Raw genomic sequence first — 18,329 nt, forward strand, 5'->3', positions numbered from 1 at the left:
ATAGATGAAGGAATCGAAACAGAAAAAAAAAAAAGGGAAGAACTCCAATTTATACAGATGTGGTATCTCAAACACACAAACAAGCGGGATTGGGGGGGCGGGGTTGGGTTGTAAAGCAAACAGAAGAGGAAGAAGAGACTTTCAAGAATTCCTGCACAAGTTGTACAAATTTCCTTCAAATGTCTTGCTGCAAATCAAGTGCTGGTGCTGGTGCTAGTGCTGTTGCTGTTGCTGGCAGCAAGCGGTTTTTCCTCCTCGGGCGTGAGTGCGATGACTGGACTGGCGGATTGGGACTGGGGCGTCGAGGAGCTGTTGCTGAGTGGCGGCGTGCCGGCGTCGGTACTCACACTCCCGCGATCGCGGTTCGTCATGCGAGTGCGCGTGTAGGCGGGGACCGGGGCGAGGTACTGGTCGAGCATCTCGGCCAGGATGGTGGATCGGACCGGCTTCGGCAGGTAGTTGTTCATGCCGGCGTCGAGGCATTTCTCCCGGTCGCCCTCGATGGCGCTGGCGGTCATGGCGATGACCAGGGCCTCGTTGACGTTGGGGTCCGGGTCTTTGCGGATCTCGCGAGTCGCGTTGTATCCATCCAGGGTGGGCATCTGCACGTCCATGAGGACCACGTGGAAGGGGTTTCCTTCCCGGGAGCGGGCCCGGAGAGCCTCGACCGCCTGCCGGCCGTCGCTGTAGGCTTCGCATTGCAGATTAAGGCCGGTCACGAACTTGACGGCGATCTTCTGGTTGATCGGGTTGTCTTCGGCGATGCACACCCGGATCTGATCGCGGGGGACCATGCTCAGATCACGAGCCGTGGGCTTGGGGGAAGAAGCCTTCTCCCCGTCGGGGCTGGGGAGTTTCGAACGAAGACCTTTACTAGAAGCATCCTTCACTTTGTTGAAGGACAGATGGAATGTGACTGTGGTGCCGACGCCGGACGTGGAATCGAGCCAGATCGCTCCTCCCAGGACGTCTTCGATGATCGCTTTACAGATGCTCAACCCGAGGCCACTACCTCCATATGATCTTGCGGTCGAATTGTCGGCCTGAGAGAAAGGTCGGAAGAGTCGCGACTTCTGCTCCTCGGAGATACCGATGCCGGTGTCCGACACCGAGCATTCCAAACGGATGCGCCCTTTGCCTTCTCGCGAGACCCGAGCCCGCACGGTCACAGACCCTTTGGGTGTGAACTTGTAGCTATTGCTTAGCAGGTTCATGAAGATCTGATGCAGGCGAACAGGATCACCGAGGACGACAAGTTCGGGTGGAACCTTGTCCAAGTCCTCAATGGTCTCCAAGCCTCGGTCGCGATGGGTATAACGAAGCGCGCGGACAACCTCCGAGATCGTTTCTCGGATATTCAGAGGGACAGTGGAAATCTTCATCTTTCCTGCTTCAAGCTTCGAGAAGTCGAGGATGTCGTTGATGAGGGTTAGCAGAGTATCGGCACATACACGAATCGACTCGACGTATTCATCTTGCTCTTTATCCAATCGGGTACCCTTGAGAAGTTCGGAGAGACCGATCACACCGTTCATCGGGGTGCGCAAATCATGGGAAATATTAGCAAGGAAGATGGACTTAGCCTTGGCTGCATCTTCCTTGAGTTTCACGTTGTGCTTCGCTTCAGCTTCGGCCACCTTGGCCTTCTGCTCCGCCTCTCGAGCTTGAGCTAGCGCGCGCTTCTGTGCTTCAACCATCGATGCGTTTGTGGCACTGACTTTGCGGACCTCACGGAAGAGTAATGCATTGGACAAGGAGATGCCGATCTGATTGCAAAGCAAGTGAAGCACGACCACGTTGCGTTGGGTGAAGGAGTTTGGCTTCCCTTCAATGTGTATGACACCAAGAAGATTTTCGGCTTGCATGATTGGCAATGCAATGACCGATCTTCCCATGGGGTATCTTGTCTGATAAGCTTCGCTAACATTGGAGAAGCGTTCATCCTCAAGAACGTTGTGGACGAGGACCTCCTCCCGGGTGCGCATGACATAGTGGGAGATTTGATGGGCCATCTTGTCCTCAATTGACGAGAATGGAAGGCCGTCGACATATGACTTTTGGCCCTTTTCCATGTCGCCAGTTGCAGCTACGGTGAAATTGTTATCGAAGTTTGTCGCAATCAGAGCTGAGTCCGAACCATTGCACGATTCTAGGACAATTTCGATCATCTTTGTCAAGAGCTTGTCAATCTGGAGCTCCGACGACATCACTTGGCTCGACTCCAGGATACTCGAAAGATCGATTATATCTGCTTGCTGTCAGACTCGAAAAGCAATAGCGCAAATATCATTTTAGAACCAGGCGTTCCAACTTACCGAGACCGACACCCGAGATGTCCAATGACCGCTCACCAGTCGTGACGCCGTTCTGTTCTAACCAGCGTTGTTTCCGATCGTCTTCTTCCATATTCGGATTCACGCCAATATGTTCCTGCCCTGAATTGCGGTTGATTCCAAGGAGTGAGTCAACAGTCTGACACCCGACGTCAACATTTCTCGACGACGTCGCGGTTTTCAGTAGCCACTCATGCTTCTCGGTCAGTTGGGCTGCTTTACCCACAGCACTGACTGCTGCCCAGGCGGCGATCGCATCTTGCATCACCGAGCGTGCCGCTCGCTTCGCACCACGTCGGATCAGGAATTCACCGTGCAGCTCAAGGGCCAGGGCTTCCTCCAATGGCCATCCATGGATCTGGCAGTGGTCAATAGCGGCCTCGAAGGCCTGAATGGCCGATGTGTGGTCGTTTCGGACTTCGCAGATCAAAGCCTCCAAAATAAGCGACCACATGCCATAGTTCGCATCGCAAGCACTCCGTGCGAAATCAACCTCTGCTTTGTACTTTAGAACGGTCTTCAACCCTCCATCAAGATATCCACGTGCAGGGTAGTCGTTGTGGAGCGTCAGAAGGGAGAGCGCAAGATAAAAATAGACGACATAAGAGACGCGAGCAGACCACAACCTAGGCATCGTATCCATCATCTGCATGCCAACCTCTATAGCTCGAGTATGGTGGCCGTAAGCGAACAAAGGAATCATTGCTAAGCCCCAATAGATATCCCGCGGGCGATCGGCATTGCTAGCGTTGTTATCAAGGAAAGCGATATATTCATTTGTATGATGATGTTCGTCAGACATGACAGTGTCAGCGAACCGACAGGATGTCTTCCCTTGCAGCGCACGCGCGACTTGTCTACATGGTTATGAGGATCAGTCTTTGTACTTCTTTAATCTTTCTGATGTGGAAATGTTCGGCTTGAAGGGAGTCTTACCGTACTGCGAGAAGAGTGGCACCCCCACGAGTATCATTTACCCAGTCGGGTATATCCTCAGGGCTTTCATTACAGAAAGCCTCCACCTGAGCCATATCGTGGCCCAGGAACAGCCGCGTCATTGCCATCGAGGAGAGACTGATCAAAGTGATGTAGGGGTCGCCCATTGAGAACGAGGTCTCCACCGAGGTTTCAAGAACAGGAAGCGTAGATGACAACGGCACCCGCAAGTGAGCAACATAAAGATTATGAACGATCAAGCCCCGACCTTGGGTCCACGGCTCCGGGCAACGCTCAAGCAGACTGAGTGCATGGTCACTGAGTTTGACAGCAAGGTCCAGATCGCGGGAGCGACTGAAGGAAATCATGGCAAGATGTGAGCAGCCTATTGAGATCTGGACAAAGCCACCTTTGAACAGGTGAAGATTTATCATCTCAATTGCCATTCGGTAGAACGTTAACCCATCATCCCAGTAGGTGACGGACATTGCCTCAGCCATCACTGCTCCGATGGTTATCATGTTGATGTCTTTGCTGATAGGTTTCCGAACAATGACATCCAAATCCATCTTGCCGAGATATTCGCTAAGACTTTTGTATGCAGTGTCGCATTGTTCGTATGTGGTTGGCTCCCGGAGATGGACACCCAACTCATCAAGACATGTCAGAAGCGAATCCATGGAGCGGAGGTGGTTGCCCATTTGCGCGTAGATTTTTGCCTTCACAATCCAAGCCCTCGACTTGCAAACGGCACTTTTGCCATGCTCGAACACCTTGTCCAGAAGATCCAGGGCTTCTGTGTTATGTCCTTGAGACCATGACATCTCGGCAGTGGCAATGTGCAGACGCAAGGTCTCATGGTAGTAAACATCCGTGTTATTGTCATTCCAAGGATCATCCTGGAGGAATGCGATACAATGGCGGAAGTACCAGAGCGCAGTCGGTCGAGCGCCTGACTGAGCTGCAGTCTGAGCTGCATCCCAGAGAATCTTTCTGTATTCCAGTCTTTCGACGACACGAGACTTGATGATTCGCGACGCGAGAGCCACATGCCGCGCCAAGGCATATCGACTGCGTCCGTCATGATAGTATTTCATCATGGCTTGAGATATGATGAAATGCATTTTCTCAACGTTTCGACCCTCAGTCAATGACAATGCGGCTTGTGAGAACCGATCATTCACAAACCTTATGCGGCCCGAGTCAGCGGAACGATCAAGTGGGGGTCAGATTAAGTTATTCGGGGTGCATACCTGAATTCATCGTCCGTTTTCCCGGGAATGATAAGGTTTGCTTGGACAAGATACTGCAGCCCAACGATAATGTCGGCCTCGGACTGTCGAATCAGGTTCGCATTCTGAGGGCACGTCAAATCAACAGCTTCGTCGTCATCACTCGAAAATAGAAACTCGCTTGTAAGAAGCTTTTGGACCAACGAGAAGGCAAACGGGCTTCCCAACAACGCTCCCCAGACCATGATGGACCTTGCCGCTGTAGGGATTTCTTGAAGACGCCGAGCAATAAAACCAAGCCCGAGGCCCTCTCCATACCTAGGTGCCACGAATTCGGTGAAAATACGATCCAAGTCAAACTCCCAGGTAGAGTTTTTCCAGGAATACCAGATGCAATTTTTGCTATAGCAAGTCTCCAACATCATTCGCACAAAGAACGGGTTGCCCATGCTCTTCTCTTGGATCACGGCTGCAAGTGGCGTTAATGTTGGGTTTGGAGCTTGGTGCATCGTGGCCGCTACAACTTGCATGATTTCTTCTTCTCCGAGGGGCTTCAGCATAATTCGGGTCACATTAGGATTTTCCGCTTCGAAAAGGGACTTGATGGCATCTGACTCGAGTTCCGACTGTCGGCTCGTGAGAATAAGCACACAAGGTAGCTTGGCTTTCACAATGTTCATAATCAATTCCAGGGTTTCGTCATCGGCATAGTGCAGGTCATCCACACATGCACAAATCACCCTGTACTGCGATAGAGTTTTCAGGATCTCCAAAAATGTCTCCATTAATCGCATGTTCTTCAGTGCGGCATTAGACAGAAAAAAGTCGACCGAGCTTTGTCCGTCGTCAAGACGAGGCATTGCTACGCGCTTTGATGGTTCTCCTTTGGTCGAGACATCTTTGAATATATGCTGCGCTGCAGAGAGCCGAGGTGAGATCTGCTTATCCTTGTTACCAGATGACATGAGCTGTTCCGGAAGCTCGAGGACTCGATGCAAGGTCGGCCACATGGGCTGTAGCGCGGTGCGGACATTGTTATGATAGTCGGTGGTGACATCACGTTCGGAGAATATTTGACGGAGAAGGCTAGCCAGGATCTTCGCAAAAGGCTCAAAGGGAACTCGCCTAGCTCGGTCCAGACGAGCTATGCCAATATACCCAAGTTTACGTATCGTGGGTTGAACTCGGTTTATAAGATCGGTTTTGCCAATACCAGCCGCGCCGCTAATGGCGATAATCTCACATTTTCCGATCCGGCGTGCTTTATTGGCAGCTTTGGGTCGAGTGGCAGAAGTGATTGACTCCCCGTGACTTTGCGTGCTTGTGCCCATCGAAGGGTGGCTATCTCGGTCTGCAATATCCCAAGATGCGCGTGACTCCACCGGACTCTTGAGCTTGCCAGAGGCATTTCCCGGCTTCGGAGTTGAAAGGGAAGACTCCGTGCTATGCAGAGACTCATGCGTAGATACCCGACCTAGAGGGCCACCATTAGTAGTTTTTGAGGCTAGGTGGAATGAACCCGAGTCGCTTGAACCCGACGCGATCTCAAAGCTGTCTACTCGACCGTCGGACACGGACGAGTTCGAACCCACCCCACTAGAAGCTTGCGCACCAGCTCTCGCATAGGCAGATTGTTGGCGCCTGTGGACCTTCTCCACAACACTAATGATTTTGTCGTATTCTTCACGTCGTCCGAACATGCGAGACGGCAGAGTGAAGAAAGATGAGACATCCCGCTGTGCGATCTGGAAGTCCTTCAAGGCCTCGCTATCACCATCTCCAAGTAACTGGGAGATCTGCGCTAGGTCTCGCTTGACGGAAGAGATGGTATGATATCGTTCATTGACAGCCTTCTGCGTCATCTTCTGAATGACAGCTGATACGGCATCCGGAACATCCATCCTCTTCGCTGAAACGGGAACTAACTTCTTTCCGAGAACATTCTGCACAACTTCGACGGGATCGCTGCCTGTGAAGGCCGGTTTGCCCACCAGCATAGTCCAGAAAAGCACGCCAAGCGCATAGATATCTGTTCGGCTGTCCGGTTCTGTTGGCATTCTCCCCGTCTGCTCTGGTGCGATAAATTGTAGCTTGTTCTTGACGCCTAGTTCCCTCGAGAGCGACGACCAGCCCTCGCTCAAGATGTTGTCGAATGAACGGGCTCCATTGCCAGTGTTGGTCAGCTTCACCGAACGGGCCTCCCAGTTGAAGTGAAAGGCATCTCCCCGAATTTCACCATGGACGGTTTTGAGGCCGTAGTGCAGAAGTTCCAAACAATCACATGCCCCAATCGCAAAGTCTAGAAATACCGAAAGAGATACCTGCTCTCCGGGTGTGGGCTCGTTGCTGTCGGTCCTGCCGCCAACTGCGAACCAAGCGGGTCCAAAAGCGACCATCTCCCGCAGCATGTTCGGACCGGGCGACTCGAAGAGGGCCACGAGCAGAGTGCCCGAATCCCCGGGGTCTGGAGGCAGTCGTATCAGATCAATCGGTCGTATTGTGTGGTTGCAATCTGGGTCCGAAGTTTGCACAATCGACCGTAGCATATGAAATTCGCGCTCGAGTCTGACAACGTGGGACGAGACACGTGCGACGACTGGGATCCATATTGGCTCATGATCGATACGAGACAGCGATAATTCGCTGCTGGACTCGCTTAGGCTGCTCCTCCAATGATGGCGAAACGGGGGACGGGATTCGGTGCGCGGGGAATTGCGAGCCAGACTGGAGGGGCCCGAGGAAGTTGCGGCGGGGGTGGAAACATCAGATTCAACGGCATGACGAAGGCCGAAGACGTGCCAGTGGTTGTAGGTAGAGTGGAACGGCTCAACGGACTGATCCCATGTATATCCAGGTAGCTGTGCCAATCTCTCGAAGAGCCGCGCCGGGGGAAGTGGCAAGTCGTCCCCCAAGATATGGCTATCGTCCATCGCAACCAACAATAAACAATTGTGTCAGACAGAATGTCACCCCTCAATTGACGGCCATAGATGAATGGACTGCTGTCGTGTGTAGACGCACTCGTACTCGAAAGAAGGGGTGGTCGGAGTGGTCCGAGAGAAGATTCATAAGAACGAAAACGGTTTGAACGATAATCGTCGCCAAGGACGGTGGGGAGAGAGAGAGGAGGGAGGGAGAACGAAGGAGCGAAAGTGAGTGAGTGAGTGAGTGTTGCCGCTCCTTGGGACTAGATTAGGTAAAGGTCAACGGCTCCAGTCGAGACCGCACGGTTGTGCGCACTTTGCTTGGGGGGATCTCCTTCGCTCAGATTGAATGTAGTTTTTGGATGGTAGGCTTACCTTAACCCTAGGACCTACCCCTTGGTCAAGGATGATGGGTTGTGTGAGTAAACAACTTTGACAGACTCCAGTTCTTTTTCGATGCGAGACAGGAACTTTGGCACTTTGGAACTCATGGTTTGAGGGGGACGAAGTGGGTATAGTAGTTGCCTAAGGCTGTAAATTCCCTCATTGGGAGAGGGTTCGTTCGCTCTGGGCTGAGTCAGCTGCCGTTGGGCATCACGAGGGAAATTGAAGGAATTGAAATACATAGTAAAAAAAAAAAAAAAAAGTGGGCGGCCGATCAGCCGTCGATTTGTCTTACTCGTTTTCAGGATGGCAGGCAGCAAACGGCCGACTGGCAACATGCCACCCATCACCATCAGCCCTCTCTACCCACTTTGTTCAACTTTCCTACTCTAGTAAGGACTAGTGTAAGAGACTAAAAGATTTGCCTTCCTTTTTTCTTTTTATTCTTTCTTTTTTTTACCTCAAATGAGAATCTTCTTTACTTATTCGTGCCTGTCACATTGTGGTCTATTGTAGTACAGTGCAATGCATAAATCATGCATATAGAAGTAGGCTGCCAAGAATTAGCCAAAGTACGGGGACGATCAATGGCACTGGTCTGCCCATGAACGGCTACACTAGCACTTTCTTAATTGTAGCCCATGACGACCAAAGAAATAGTTTGCCTAAAGAGCATACTCCTGAATATCATAATGAAGAAAGGGGGCCACTTCGGAATTCTGATTCGAGGAACAGGACTCAACAGGGCTCTGGGGCCTGACTGAAAGTCAGTCGGTCTTAATCTGAGTTTAACTAAACTAGTACTCGGTAGCATGCGAAGGTGTCACCGGCACATTGTCATGAACTCCCGATCGCTTGTGCCAGACTACTTCAACATGTTTCAATGTACAGTTTGAGTACTAGAGTATGTCTCCCCTCCCACGTGTTCCAGCACCGACATGGAACACGGCTTCGTCATACCATCGGCTTTTAGATCGTCAGGTTCCTGCACTTACACTAGTCCAACAAGTAAGCACTGCAGCGCCAGCAGCAAGAAAGGGGGTCCGCTGCACGGTAGGTATAGTACAGCTGCAGACGAACTACCGAAGGTGATACGTGGATGGACTCTGCCGCTGCAGGCGGTGTCGCAGGCTCCCAGCTAGTAGCTACTTAGAGCTCCCTGAAGTTGAATGTCTGAGTTGGGAGACTGCCAACCCACGCGGCAAGACTGAACACTGACGGTTCCATGCCGTCATCGCGAGCGAGACTTGTCCGCAGAGTACAGTACTAGACCACGAATCCGAGACTCTGTTCTACGATCATCATTCTCGTTCTAAACCCCGGTTTTCTTGAGGTGTTTAGAACAAACCTCTTCCATTGCACAATTTGAGTCACACCCTTGTGGGGGTAATTAAAAGCTTTTATGCAGAAATCAAGAATCCAAAGCTCACAAGATTGGGTCGATTAAGATACCTTGAGGAAAAAGTTGTTCTCTAACTCATCGACGCAGTGTCAGGAGGACGACGATATATAACATAGTATCGCGATGAAAACTGGGCATAGCTATTGCAGAGGACCTAGTCTAATTACCATGCCTCGGCTAGACAAATCAAGAGAAATGCCATCATTCATGGAAGCAACAATCCAGTCACCACCTTGAGAAGGTCTAAAAGTGAAGCGAACACATGGTCTGTTAGTGGTTATTGCGCAGATCGCGTGCCTCACGAACCATTGTTGAGGATCTCGGGGATCGACTAACAGGGTCATTTCAAATGAAGCGGCAAAGCCTACCAAGTTAGTACGAAAGTACTATGACGAAGAATCTACCTAGTATACATTTTGTTCTGGTTTCTGTTCTTCGTCTACTCTTTGCACCTGCAAGATGTCCGTCCCATTTGCTTGCTACACAGTAGACGGACCCAGTATCCGGGAAAGAGAGCTGAGGGTCTCACGTGAAGGGGGGGGGGTGAAAGTGGAGGAGTTTTCAGCCTTAGGCATGGCGCAAGTGGCTCGTGACCAAGGAGGGTACGGAGATAGTGCAGAGGACGGGCATCTGTCGCGGCTCGATGATGCAGCCATGAGCGAGCAGCTACTGTGTTGCTCCACCGTATTCAAGTTACCGGAGGATAAGCAAGCAATAATCTATTAATAAGAGTACTGACTGTAGTTACTCTGTACTACAGAAGATGATACTGGGTAGTAATGATGATGATGGTGGCGGCATGGGCGGAGAGGGCTTGCTTACTTGATGCAAACTCAAGACGGGGGCTGCCCTTACACTAGTCTACTTTTAGGTATGTCAATGTCATCCAGCATTTGTCGTTCCTGCGACTAATTTGGATGTGGCATCATTTAGAGGGGTAAGGTTCCTGAAGTTATTATCTATGTGCACTCGTGCTGCTGCTATACACCACAATGCATAATGTATCGCAGCTAATATACTAAGAACCTTGTTCATTGCCTAGTGGGACTTTGAAAACTGTTTTAGTCAATAAAAGACCTTGTCCAGCCAGGTCTTTTCCTTCATTCTTGGATCCTTGACCTTTTTGCCCGCTACTGAGACTAAGCAAGGCAGTAGACGGACTACCACAGTACAGTACTTGGTTACTTGGTTTGCCCATCCTTTCTCTTGTTCTCTTGTGACTGACTTCCTTGTAAGTTGCTCTCGCTTTCCCCGTAGCGGACTATCCTACTTCCCTCCCGATCTGTCTTCAATTTTGCAGTTTGTTCTTTTCAGGTTCTCTCCTGTCTCTTCCACACTTGGCGATTTGCGGCGGCTTGACGGGTCTACTTAGTGTTTGCCAGTCAACAAGACCGGACAATCAATCAGCTGCTATCTCTGCTGAATTATCCTCTACTGAGTCCCAAAGACTGGGAGACGTCTTTTGACAGGAGAAGATTAAGAGTGAAAGAGTGCCGAAAATAGCCCTTGGGTCTTTTTCCCTTACTTTCCCTCTTGTTCTCTTTTTCCTCTTCTCCTCTGTCCCCCCCCCCCCCCCCCCCCCCCCTTTCCCATTCATCCAGCCCAGCCCAGTCTAGGGCTTGCCTTAGCTACGTCATAGCTTGGAACTTTCCCCCCCCCCGGGGCGACGGACCATTTCCACATCTTGAACTTTGCCAGCACAAATCGACGATCTCTTGCTGGCTGGGTCAATACATTATTTCTCGTTATTGTACTAGCATTTTAGCATAGCAGTAGAACCTGCTGCCAGTGCTTCATTCTGCTTTTACAACTAGGAAAGGTCAGATCAAGTTCAGCCTTTCTCCTAATCTCCTTCCGTCAACTAAATTCAACACCCTATTACTGGTACTGCTGGTATTGCTAGTACTACTGCTCCTCCTGCTACCATCACTACCACTACTGCGAGTCCTAAACCCCATTCCATCCATTTATCCTATCCCAATTCATTTCACCTCATTCTATCCATACCCACCCAACACCACTACCACCACCATCACCCCTCTCACTCCCACCATCCGATATACACCGCTTTAGTCACCTTCCTTCTAACGGCCCATTTTCGGAAAAAAAATCGTTCGTCTGCCATTTTCCATTTCCTCCTCCCCTTCGTGTCTCTTTTTCCCTTTTTTTTCTCTTGTATATTCCTTTCTCTTGCCTACGCCCCATATCTCAGCTCCAAGAAACGCATCTCGGACGTTTTTTCTGGGTCGCAGAATCAAGCGCGCCCCCCCCCCCCCCCCCCCAACCCCTTCGACTGCCTTGAATTTCGAGCCAATCCACACCACCCCTTTTCTTTTCGCTCGTCGGGTTCTTCACCGTGTGCGCTATATACACCATCCCGCTCCAATAGTATCCAATACTCTCTTTTTGTCTTCCGACCGTTCGGATCCTCGCTTCGATTTGCTCGTTCGGTTTTCGCGTCGTCTGCATCTTTTCACTATTTTCACCAACTGCTCCCTCTTCAATCTCCTCTCGCCTTATCCACGAAATCTGATTGCGGACCGTTCTGTCCGAGAGATGAGTGCCTCAGTTGGCTCCTGTGGAGTTGGATTCGCCCAGGAGAATTGATTTGTGACCGGCGGTGGAGGGAGAAATTAGGATGGGCGAAGTTAACAGCATGAAGACACCTCCGCTTCCATCGCCGGCCGAGGCCCCTTCGCCTGTCGCCGCGCCCCAATCCCATTGTCGACCTTCCCTGCAGTCAACCAATTCTATTTCTGTCCATGATGTTCACTATGCAATTGATGGAGATGCGCCGTTGGAGAAAAGTACGTGGAATGCTAACTCTCACTCTTCCTCTATATCGCACGAACAGACTGCGACCGCATGCCACATTCCGTCGCCTCCGAAAAAAGAAAGCCCTGAAGCGGGAAAAGGAACCCAGGAGGATCAAGGGCGCAATCTGCAGACCCTCAAGGAACTCCGGAGGCAGATGGAAGAATTACTGGTCTATCAACAAATGCAACAATCCCAAAGCCAACCCTCCTCGGCTGCTCGAGAGATCTCTGCATCGCAAACCGAGGCCGCACCCCCGAGCACCACAGAGTCAACCAGGAAGCGACCCCTCAATGTCTCGTTTGCGAAAACCCTCTCAACTGCGGGAGCATTGCCCTCTGCATCATACTCCGACTCCACTGGTTCTGGTGGCACTATTAGAGCCATGGATTCCAACACCTCTCCCGACAACCTCCCCGGCCCAACTCCCTCTTACCCTTTCCCGAGGATGGAGTTGCAGTTTTCAACGAGAGCAGCACGGGACGCCGCATTCAATCACAATGGTTTCAAATTGACCCTGCCGGCAGATAAGATGAAGGCCCGAATGGGGACCTCCGATATCCCGGACGATCAGCTATTTGCTGCTACACATCCTCAAGGCGTTTTCCTACCCCCTCATTATAGGCCTGTACCGGAGGACCCCGCCTACCCCAGTCCCAACCTGTATGAACTTACTCTGCAGTTGAACGCGGATCCCGGGTTAGATGCATGGTGGGCGAACGTAGTCCAGATTTTGCAGACGCACTACGGAGCAGAGAGAGCATCTCTGGCCGTACCGGGAGATGCGACAGACTTGGAGAATGTTCCATGGGGTCAGAAAGCGGTCTTCGACCCAGACGCCGTTCCTGCCGACGCGGAGGATGTGCGAACGGACCGAGTGCCAAGTGAGGCCACCTCGAGCGGCAATAACCCCGCAAAGGAGAGCAGCGAAGGACCAGGGAAGAAGAAAGGGCTTGTCGCAGAAGCCCTCTTGAATGGGTCAAAAGCTGCTCATTCGCCGAAGCGACCGTCCCTTCTGGCACGGCATTCGTTCGCTGGCTTTGGAAAGGAACGGAAACACTCGGACTGGCGCGACCCGGAGTCTCAACGAGACGAAAGTATCGATTGTCCACCGAAAACAGAGAACAAGCAAGCAGATGCCGAGATTGAAACCCCAACCAAGGAACCGGTGTCATCGTTTGGATTGCCAAACTATCGCCAAGCAGTTTTCCCCGTGCCCCGACCGCTGGAAGTCGAATCCGACCCGCTAATCAAGAGAACTGGGGTGGTGAAGCTCTTCGGGCGCACCGATCCTGTTGTTTTGACAAGAGAGTATTCAGAGGGGCCGGCTGATCGTCCAGGTCAAGGAGATCCCCTCGAAACCCCAGAAGACAAACCTCAGGCCACACCAATTGTTGAACCAAATTCCTCCAATAAACCAGCTACAGCTCGAACGCGAGCGGTATCCAATCCTGGTCTGTTCAAGACTAGGGGGACCCCGTCTATGGAATTGTTTGATGAGTATGAACAGGTGCCACCGTCTCCTTGGTCTCAGTCCCCTGCGCCATCGCCCGCGCCTCGCTCTCATGCGGAGCAGAATCCATTTTTTGTCAGTCACGCCGTTGATGAAAGCGCATTCGCAAAGAATCCTCCCCCTCATGATTATTCGAATTTGGGACCACTAGAAGCCATTGGCGTTGACCTGGCCAAGTCGGTGGTTCACATTCCTCTTCTGCATGTCGGTCGCGCCAAGGACCCTTCGCCATCCACCTTACGATTCCCGGTCGCCGTGATCTCCATACTGTCTCCCATTATCCCTTACCCCACGAATTTGCGAAGATCGTTATCATATCTCATGCCTCACCTCACCACTTCATTTTGTCTCGCGCAACACTACAGCCAGCTTGAGCGTCAGGTCACTTCGCGGCTTGAGGCTCCTCGCTATGGCCAGCTCCTGGGACTCGGCGGAACCTTCTCTGATGAAAGCAGCGAGCTGGAACTGGTCGCAGGTCTCAGCGGCCATGTGAGCTATACGATAGCGGACGATGGCTCTTTGTCAGCTCGAGCTAGTATCTCAAGTCCAGAAGAAAGGTCGAGTTCTACCAAGCTCAGCCCATCGCTATCTAATCTTGGAACACCTGGAGTCGATCTCGGTCTTGTTGCGTCAGGAGGCAGCAATTTCTGCGAATCGCCTGGGGCGGTGCATAAAACAGGGACCGATAATCCCGATGGCTACTTCAACGTGCACCAGTCAAAAAGTTTTCGGGACGCCATCACTCAGCATCGGAACAGATTGACTAAGATGAGACAGAACATGGCGTCATCAACCCCCACGTCACCCGGGAGAATTGTAAGTAAGTCTGCCGAGGAAGATGCCACACCGCAAGACCAAAGTCCGGGGGTTGTATCTCCTCTCCAGGATGTGAAAGGACCCCAGGTTATATCACCAACGCAGACTGCCTCCCGCCATCCCTCGACGAATTCCTTCTACGCCCAGCTGCAACGCGAACTACCCCGTCCATTCTCCGACACAGTGGCGCAACTCATGCTGAACTCGGTACCCTTACATCTTTTCCTTGCGAAACCTCAGAGTGGAGAGGTAATATGGACCAACTCGAAATTTGATGCCTACCGAAGGAGTCAACCTCAAGAGCAGAGATTGCGGGACGTTTGGCAGAATATTCATAGCAGCGAAAGAGAGCACATGTCTCAGGAATGGGCGAACGCATTACGTACAGGGTCACAATTTACGGAACGTGTCCGGGTCAAACGCTTTAATGACGAGTCGGCATATCGATGGTTCATCTTCCGGGCAAACCCTTTGCTATCTTCCACCGGGGAGGTGCTTTACTGGATCGGATCGTTTCTCGACATACACGAGCAACATATTGCTGAATTGAAAGCTGCGCAAGAGAGAGAGAAATTCGCGACCGATGCCAAATATCGAGCCTTCTCCAACTCCATTCCCCAGATTGTCTTCGAGGCTACAGAATATAGGGGCCTCATCTTCGTCAATGAGCAATGGCACCTCTACACCGGTCAAAAGCTGGAGGAAGCGCTGAACTTCGGCTTCGCCAAGCACGTCCACACCGATGATTTAGAGAAATGCGGCCTTCTTTCCCTATACCTTTCTGAGCCGCAGAAGATCGAGTCCACCGCCGAACCCGGCGAAAGTGCAGGGGAGGCCATTCGTAAGGCTGTCTCGCAAGACAGTCAATTTGGCCAGGGCGTTACACCTGCATTGGAAGAACTTGTGAGGCGTGGAGTTGCCTCTGTGCAAAGAGATGAGAATGGACGTGTCTTTTACTCTACCGAAATAAGGCTTCGCTCCAGGGGAGGGGATTTCAGATGGCATCTGGTTCGTCTGGTTTGTGTCGAGACTAGCAGTTTTGGAAGCGGGGAAGGAGAAGCTTCATGGTACGGCACATGCACGGATATCAATGACCGCAAGAACCTCGAACGCGAACTCAATAAAGCCATGCAGCAACTCAATAACCAGATGGAATCGAAGACGAAGTTCTTCAGCAACATGTCTCACGAAATTCGGACTCCACTGAACGGCATCCTTGGCACCATCCCTTTCATTCTCGACACCCAGCTCGACACTGATCAGAGACGCATGCTCGACACTATTCAGAATAGCTCAACCAACCTGCGAGAGCTGGTTGATAACATTCTGGACGTTTCCAGGGTGGAAGCCGGTAAAATGACCATGGTCAACTCATGGTTCCATGTACGGTCTGTGATTGAGGATGTCATCGACACCGTCTCGTCTAGGGCGATCGACAAAGGCCTTGAAATCAACTATCTGATGGACGCAAATGTGCCACCCATGGTTATAGGAGACAGGTTTCGTATACGACAGGTCCTCATCAACCTGGTCGGCAACGCAGTCAAGTTTACTGCTCAGGGTGAGATTCATATATGCTGCTCGATCTATGATGGTATCCCGTCCACTCCCAAGTCCACGGAGTTGTTGTTGAATTTCGACGTTGTGGATACCGGTAAAGGTTTCAGCGTCAGGGATGCAGAGCGATTGATGCAGAGATTCAGTCAACTGGGACAGAACGGCTCTCAGCAGCATGCGGGTAGCGGTCTCGGGCTATTTTTATCGAAACAGCTTGTCGAAATGCATGGTGGCAAGTTGACGCCCACCAGTAAAGAAGGGCAAGGTGCCAAATTTTCGTTTTATGTCAAAGTCGACGCTCCTCCACCGCCAACTCCCGACGAGCCGCGGCTTGTCCGCCAATCGTCCAGCACCTCTGATGTCTTCCTCGAGCACCTCAAGCCGAATCCGCTGCAGAAGATGCTGTTCAGGAAGGACTCTATGGATAGCAGAGGACCCGACGTGGCCGATTTCTCTACTCTTGAGACCCCTTTAACCCAATCACAGATAAGCTACGAGACCCCTGTACGCTTTCCTTCGATCAACTTCTCCGAGAGGTCTTCAATCTCCTCGGCCCTTCCCACCCCAGACCCCTACACGCTGGATCCATTAGCAAGGCTTGACAACTCCAAGTCGGCCCTCTCAAGCGGTGATATCTCGCAGCCAACGGCGCAATCTTCCTCCTCACCCTCGCAAGAATCATTTGCCTCGACCAAGCCTACGGAGTACACCGGATCGGACGCGCAGCCTTTACCCAGCTCCTACTCGATTCTTATTCTTTGTCCTCTGGACAACACCCGTCAAGCTATCAAGCAACATATCGAGCAGGTGGTCCCCCTGGAAGTCCCCTTCTCTATCACCTCCACCCCTGATGTGGAAGATTGGAGGGATTCAGTCAGTGATGTCACGAAGCTTACCCATTTGGTCCTCAACTTGCCCAACGTGGATGACGTTCTGGATATGATGCATTATGTCTCCGAGTGCGAGCCGGAGGCCGCACCAAGTCTGGTCATCATCTCCGATCTGTATCAGAAGCGACAAATCAATGCTAGGATCAAGGAATTGGCATCTAGCGGGAGACGCATATACACTGTTCCGAAGCCGGTGAAGCCGTCCGCTTTTTCCTCCATATTTGATCCCGACAATCGACGCGATCTGAGCAAGGACAGGAACCAGGACATGGCCCGGGAAATCAACAACAATTTCAAGACCATGTCGAAAATGGTGAAAGAGGTTATCGGCAATAAGGGCTACCGAGTGCTACTTGTTGAGGATGATGATACGAACCGTATGGTAAGTGTGGATACATGTGCCTTTCGTTGTGCATTACGTTGTATGCTAACGTGTTTCAGGTGATGATGAAATACCTCGACAAAATCAAGGTAATGGCGGAGACAGCCACAAATGGACAAGAGTGTACAGAGATGGTGTTTTCCAAAGAACCAGGATACTACTCTCTCATCATTGTAAGTGAAAGACACCCCCGGCAAGCGGACTCAGTGATCCCAAGTTCGCTGACACGACCTGCAGTGCGACATCCAAATGCCCATCAAGAACGGCTACGAGACGTGTCGTGACATCCGTGCTTGGGAATCAAAGAACCACTACCCACAAATCCCGATCATGGCCCTTTCGGCCAACGCGATGACAGATCAGATCGAGGATGCCGCACGTGCTGGCTTCAACGACTATGTCACCAAGCCCATCAAACACAATGAACTGGGGAAGATGATGATGGGGCTCCTTGACCCTAATCGGCCGTTGCTTCTTCTACGGGACCGCCTCAAGGCCGAGAATGCGGAGAAGTTCCGCCCCGAGTAGATGCTTTCGCCCGCGCGAACCGTCCTCGATCGCACGTCGGCAATTCCTCTTTTGTCTGTCAACTTTCTGCGCGTCTCCAACCTCCAGCAGCAGCAGTCAGAAAGTGCCACAATGTACTGTTACGTATTCAAACCCGATTTATTTGCTTTGTGCCAAGGGGGTTTATAATATCTTTCGTCTCTTTTTCACTTTTTGTTTGGGACCGGGAACGAAGTATCGGAGGGAACGGCGCCCCGGATGATCTTTCGAGTCTTGATTGATATTGCTTTCTACGCCACACTTATCACGGTTGCGACCACGTTCCTCCATGGCATTTGTTTGCATTCGGCATGCCAGTTCGAATTGATACCTTTCAGCATTCACACGGGGCGGGGGTTTGCATGCTTGTTGTGTTGTTCCTTGGACCTCCGGGCCTTTTAGTTCATGGCGTCAATTTGTTCTTTTAGGGGATCAGTGTTGAGAAAACCCCTCCATCTTTCTTCTTCTGCCTAGGCGCGGGCCCTATTCACCGATACCGAATCCGATGCCGATACCGATACCAGCTTTTTTTTTCACGAGCACGACCTTTCTAACCTTCTGGAATTGTATTTGCAACACCCAACCGAGCATGTGTTATTT

General features: G+C 51.4%; 2 protein-coding genes across 2 annotated transcripts; one reads left to right on the forward strand and one right to left on the reverse strand.

Moving 5' to 3' along the window:
- Positions 1-194: 194 nt before the first annotated feature.
- BO86DRAFT_396292 (putative sensor histidine kinase/response regulator) lies at positions 195-7,431 on the reverse strand (the record flags this gene model as incomplete). Its single annotated transcript, XM_025673391.1, has 4 exons — positions 195-2,248; positions 2,316-3,190; positions 3,270-4,457; positions 4,523-7,431. 4 exons carry the CDS (start codon positions 7,429-7,431, stop codon positions 195-197), a joined length of 7,026 nt encoding a protein of 2,341 aa, XP_025531178.1.
- A 3,984-nt stretch (positions 7,432-11,415) lies between these two features.
- Positions 11,416-17,830, forward strand: pkhB (putative sensor histidine kinase/response regulator). The gene is made up of 3 exons (XM_025666645.1): positions 11,416-17,183; positions 17,243-17,356; positions 17,421-17,830. The coding sequence occupies exons 1-3, from the start codon at positions 11,850-11,852 to the stop codon at positions 17,709-17,711; spliced, it is 5,739 nt and encodes a 1,912-aa protein (XP_025531179.1). The 5' UTR covers positions 11,416-11,849; the 3' UTR covers positions 17,712-17,830.
- Positions 17,831-18,329: the final 499 nt, after the last annotated feature.

Source organism: Aspergillus japonicus (assembly GCF_003184785.1).
Source record: "Aspergillus japonicus CBS 114.51 unplaced genomic scaffold BO86scaffold_6, whole genome shotgun sequence".
Lineage (NCBI taxonomy): Eukaryota > Fungi > Ascomycota > Eurotiomycetes > Eurotiales > Aspergillaceae > Aspergillus > Aspergillus japonicus.

Coding starts and splice junctions, on each gene's coding strand:
- pkhB (XM_025666645.1), top strand. CDS start 11,850: ATGGGCGAAGTTAACAGCATGAAGACACCTCCGCTTCCATCGCCGGCC. Junction 17,184..17,242: donor ATGATGATACGAACCGTATG/GTAAGTGTGGAT, acceptor AACGTGTTTCAG/GTGATGATGAAATACCTCGA. Junction 17,357..17,420: donor GATACTACTCTCTCATCATT/GTAAGTGAAAGA, acceptor CACGACCTGCAG/TGCGACATCCAAATGCCCAT.